Here is a 5,298-nt window from a genome sequence, read left to right on the forward strand (position 1 = left end):
TTACTGTCATAAGACATTAATATCAGGCCTATTATATTATTAACACTACAATCTTTATGTAGTCTCTTAGAAACTTTCAAGAATTAGAATAATTTGTATTAATAGCCTTTCAACCACACTGTATTCACCATGTCCATTGTCACGACGCGTTTTGCTCAAACCAGACTTCATGCTAGCTGAGATACAACAAACACAGCAGTGATCGGAACACGCTAAGCCAATTTGATACAAGAACAATTGTTATGATGTGTATACATTTTACAAGCCGGTGAATCGTTATTATAATTGTAATAAGTCTTGTCGGTGTTGAATATATTTAGCTTATTAACAAATGGCTTATATAAATAGTGTTCCGATCACAACTGTGTTTATTGTAACCCAGCCGGCCTGAAAAGCTCCCTCTGGATTGATCGAAACGCGTCGTCGACAATGGATATCGAATATATCGTGGTTGTAATACTATTATCACACACTCTTCTCATTCTTGAAAATACCTAACTATAAATTTAGCAATTGTTGTATTCTTCTGATATGTAAAGTACTGTTACAAAACCAAATTTAAATGTTGTCTCATTCCAACATATTGTTATAAAGTTAAGATGAAAATAAGACAACTGTTACGTCATGCTGCTACGTCATACGTTGTTACAAAACCATGAGACAAGCCTACAGTCCTAAACATAACAGATAACTAAAGTTAATATGTATATTTAATGCATGAAAACTTTTGTACCTAATTACCTTTTCTAACAAATTAATTTCTTAGGCCTAAATAGCAATTACACTAATTTTTGGTATATGTGCATTCAATCACAGTAGTTTCAACAATTAGAAGCATATAAAACTTAATCAAAATTTCTTGATCTCTTTAACACGTTTACAATATTAGTAAACGTTACTATGGGTTAAATGTGATAATAGATTCAGTTTTTAACGAACATCAGTAAAAACAAGATGAAATATGTCTTACCTTGAGTTGCGATATAAGCGTTCGGTTTTAACATACTCTGTAAAAAAAATATTTATTCGAATTTCTTTCAGTCTGAAACTTCGCGTGTCAAAAACATTTTATAACGTTAGATTAATAATCTTTGTCTACTAATTTTTTTAGGAAATGCATAAGTTAGATTCAACAGAGTATTAAAAGGAACTTATCACATATTATTTACAAAGTAAAAACAAAACAAAAACCTATTAACAAATAACTGTTAGGAAAACATTTAACTAATTAAAAATATGAGTTATAAAAAGAAATATATATATATATATATACATGTATGGTCATTACAAAAAGTATCACTTATTACGCAGCAGGCTACATATGTAAAATTTATACTAATTTGTTTAAATAAAACTTTATAAAAAGGCTGATTTACAAGAAGGATTTCATTAAGAAATGTACAGAATATATAGTTTTTTTCTATACTATCTTTTACATTTCCAAATAAACCATTAAGTAAAAGGCTTAACTTATTGCATTTTCGTTTGTGAGAATATTTTATATCCGAGTGTTCTTTATCTAATAAAACGTAAGTTGCTGCTGTTTAAGTTTATTAAACATGTTATTTCTGTTTTCTACCGTGGTATGTCGTTAACCAATTTTTTCTTGCTCATGATGTGTTTAATTTTTATATTCTTACCCTTGCAATGACATTTTTCCTAACAGCATCTCAGTCACTTCCAATCATAACGTAATGAAAGCTTCTTTGTTTTTAACTTGTCATTCCATCCTCAGTATTTCTATTAGTTTCTCAGTCACTTCACCATGACAGTTTGATTTTAGAGTCTCAGTCTACCAATCATAACGTAATGAAAGTTTCTTTGTTTTCAACTTATCATTCCATCCTCAGTATTTCTGTTAGCTTCTCAGTCACTTCACCATGACAGTTTGATTGTAGTTTCTCAGTCTACCAATCATAACGTAATGAAAGTTTCTTTGTTTTCAACTTATCATTCCATCCTCAGTATTTCCGTTAGCTTCTCAGTCACTTCACCATGACAGTTTGATTGTAGTTTCTCAGTCTTCCAATCATAACAAAATGAAAGCTTCTTTGTTTTCAACTTATCATTCCATCCTCAGTATTTCTATTAGCTTCTCAGTCACTTCACCATGACAGTTTGATTGTAGTTTCTCAGTCTACCAATCAAACGTAATGAAAGCTTCGTTTTCAACTTATCATTCCATCCTCAGTATTTCTCTTAGCTTCTCAGTCACTTCACCATGACAGTTTGGTTGTAGTTTCTCAGTCTTCCAATCATAACAAAATGAAAGCTCCTTTGTATCCAAACTATCATTTTATTCACAATATTTTTATTTCTACTACATTGATTTAGCTATAAACTGTTTTCCCTTTCACGAGTGCTTGTGCTCATTTTCTTTTGCATAATAATGTTTTTTGGTGTACGGTTTCTATAACTTCAACACGATATTTTAATTAGCAGCTTTTCTCGACTAATCTCCATCATGTTACGTTTGTTACAACTTATCTGTTCACTACTATGACATCTTCTTTACAGTTTTTTTCTGACCCCATCATAATATTTTGATTATAGCATCTTATTACTTTTTTGTTGACAGTTTTCTTGCTACACCAGGACATTTAGTTTACTGTTTCTCTCTCAGCCTCACAATTATGTTGATTTACAGTTTATTTGCTTCACCATGACGATTTGTTTACATATTTTCTTCTTCGCTAGTCGTTTTGCTTACAGTTTTGCTGACACAACTTGACGTTTTTTTTTACAGTTTTTTTGCCATATCTTCCCATTTTATGTTCAGTTTCTCTGCCTACCAAACTGTTTTGCTGTAAGAATTCTGCTCGACCTTGGCAACCATTATAGCTTCTCCGCTGTTCTTCCAGAGTGAAATTATCCAGTGTGATCATCAATGTATCTTATAGTCACCGTTTTCTTTAGTATATTTGTTATTTTCATAAACGTGTTTTTAGAGCGCTACAACGTGAAATGCCTATTAATCGCCGCTTGTATGTTTCTTAAGGATTTCATGAGATATGTTTCTTAAGGATTTCAAGAGGTATGTTTCTTAAGGATTTCACGAGGTACGTTTCTTAAGGATTTCATGAGGTATGTTTCTTAACGATTTCATGATATATGTTTCTTAAGGATTTCATGAGGTATGTTTCTTAAGGATTTCATGATGTATGTTTCTTAACGATTTCATGAGTTATGTTTCTTAAGGATTTCATGAGATATGTTTCTTAAGGATTTCATGAGGTATGTTTCTTAACGATTTCATGAGATATGTTTCTTAAGGATTTCATGAAATATGTTTCTTAAGGATTTCATGAGGTATGTTTCTTAAGGATTTCATGAGGTATGTTTCTTAAGGATTTCATGAGGTATGTTTCTTAATGATTTCATGAGATATGTTTCTTAAGGATTTCACGAGGTATGTTTCTTAAGGATTTCATGAGGTATGTTTCTTAAGGATTTCATGAGGTATGTTTCTTGAGGATTTCATGAGGTATGTTTCTTAATGATTTCATGAGATATGTTTCTTAAGGATTTCACGAGGTATGTTTCTTAAGGATTTCATGAGGTATGTTTCTTAAGGATTTCATGAGGTATGTTTCTTGAGGATTTCATGAGATATGTTTCCGAAGGATTTCATGAGAAAGTCTGTGACTACGACAAACTAAATTAGTAGTAAAAGTAAAATTTGTTATACTTCCTTGATACTCTCCTCGTTCAGTGTATAATACATTAGTCGTATCTGGACATTTTTTTATCTCGCCAACAAAAAATAAAATAATAATAATAATAAAACTGAAAATGAGTGTCGAGTCACCTTGATGTCGACTTTAACGATTATTCACAGCAAAAATTATGAGTTAATTCTACTTTATTTTCTTCTTCCTTGCTCGACGTTATCATTCTCATAATATACTTTAGAGTATAATCGTTACACAACCACTAACTTTACATGTTTTATACCAATTTCTAATATTTCGCCTCAATTTCACATCCCCTTCCTCAAAACACAAGGAAATACTGGACATCCAAGTAAAATATATCGCCTCAATTTCAAATACCCTTCCTCAAAACACAAGGAAATATTGGACATCCAAGTAAAATATTTCGCCTCAATTTCACATCCCCTTCCTCAAAACACAAGGAAATATTGGACATCCAAGTAAAATATTTCGCCTCAATTTCACATACCCTTCCTCAAAACACAAGGAAATATTGGACATCCAAGTAAAATATTTCGTCTCAATTTCACATCCCCTTCCTCAAAACACAAGGAAATATTGGACATTTAAGTAAAATATTTCGTCTCAATTTCACATCCCCTTCTTCAAAACACAAGGAAATATTGGACATCCAAGTAAAATATTTGGCGTCCACTTAATATTGTTTACTATTGCTTAAAATTAAAATAAATAAATCTAATCACAGATTTCACCTAATTATCCATAATTAGTTTAGTTGTAGTTGTGATAAACACGTAAAAGGATCACGGAAAAGTTTAAAAATAGATATCAACTAGTTTGTTTACGTGGTAAATATTTAGCCATAGACAGAAAGGAAAATGACATATAATATAGATATAAAAGATTAAAACCTTAAGGTATCTACGAAGCTACTTACGTCAATATAAGATGCGTTGATGTAATCTGAGTTAGGGATGTCAGGAAGTGGTTCTAAAACGACCCTGTTATAATCATCTGTGGTCGAAAATCATAGAAAAATTTTGTTAAGAAGGTATTCTAATTAACCGAAGCGAACAAGTAATTAAAATTTGAGCAAATTCCCCAAAATCTGTCTCAAATTTTGTTTTAATTTTCATGTTTCCCCATAAAAAATATTTATTACGTAATTTCACAATAATTAACAAATTATTTCCTAAACGCACAAATTGGAGATATTTCCAGTACAAAAGCTGGAAATACAAAAGTTATTGTTAGGGAAAGTAAAACGTGATCAAAATTCATGAAGTTTTTCTGTCAATTTTTATAAGATATATATTATCAAATTCTCCATTATAAGCACTATATTTTTAATAACTTTCTGAACGTTAACAATTTCGAGATGACAACTGATTGACAACAACATTCTTTTAGCGCAAAGCTAAACATGGCTCGGAAAATCAAAATCCCGGATTTTAGCGTTTACCGTATTTTTCGGAATATAAGACGCACCATTATTTGGGGAAAAAAAACAAAAAAAAACTATAGTCGAATTTGAAAGGTTTTTATTGACAAAAATTCAATTTGATACTTTAAAAATTAGTATATATTGTTCTAAACACAAAAGAGATCAAAACATCGAAATAAG

At 30.7% G+C, this 5,298-nt stretch overlaps 1 protein-coding gene across 1 annotated transcript in view; it reads right to left on the minus strand.

Moving 5' to 3' along the window:
- LOC106471095 (receptor-type tyrosine-protein phosphatase S-like) overlaps positions 1-5,298 on the minus strand; it is a gene marked incomplete at its 3' end in the record, with an annotated part of 29,640 nt that overhangs the window by 3,055 nt on the left and 21,287 nt on the right. The window contains exons 4-5 of the mRNA XM_022399711.1: positions 4,612-4,688; positions 971-1,007 (exon numbers count right to left, since the gene is read on the minus strand). Of these exons, the coding sequence (XP_022255419.1) occupies positions 971-1,007; positions 4,612-4,688 (114 nt within the window). The remainder of the gene's footprint in view (positions 1-970; positions 1,008-4,611; positions 4,689-5,298) is intronic.

Source organism: Limulus polyphemus, unplaced genomic scaffold (genome assembly GCF_000517525.1).
Source record: "Limulus polyphemus unplaced genomic scaffold, Limulus_polyphemus-2.1.2 Scaffold4407, whole genome shotgun sequence".
In the NCBI taxonomy this organism is placed as follows: Eukaryota; Metazoa; Arthropoda; class Merostomata; order Xiphosura; family Limulidae; genus Limulus; species Limulus polyphemus.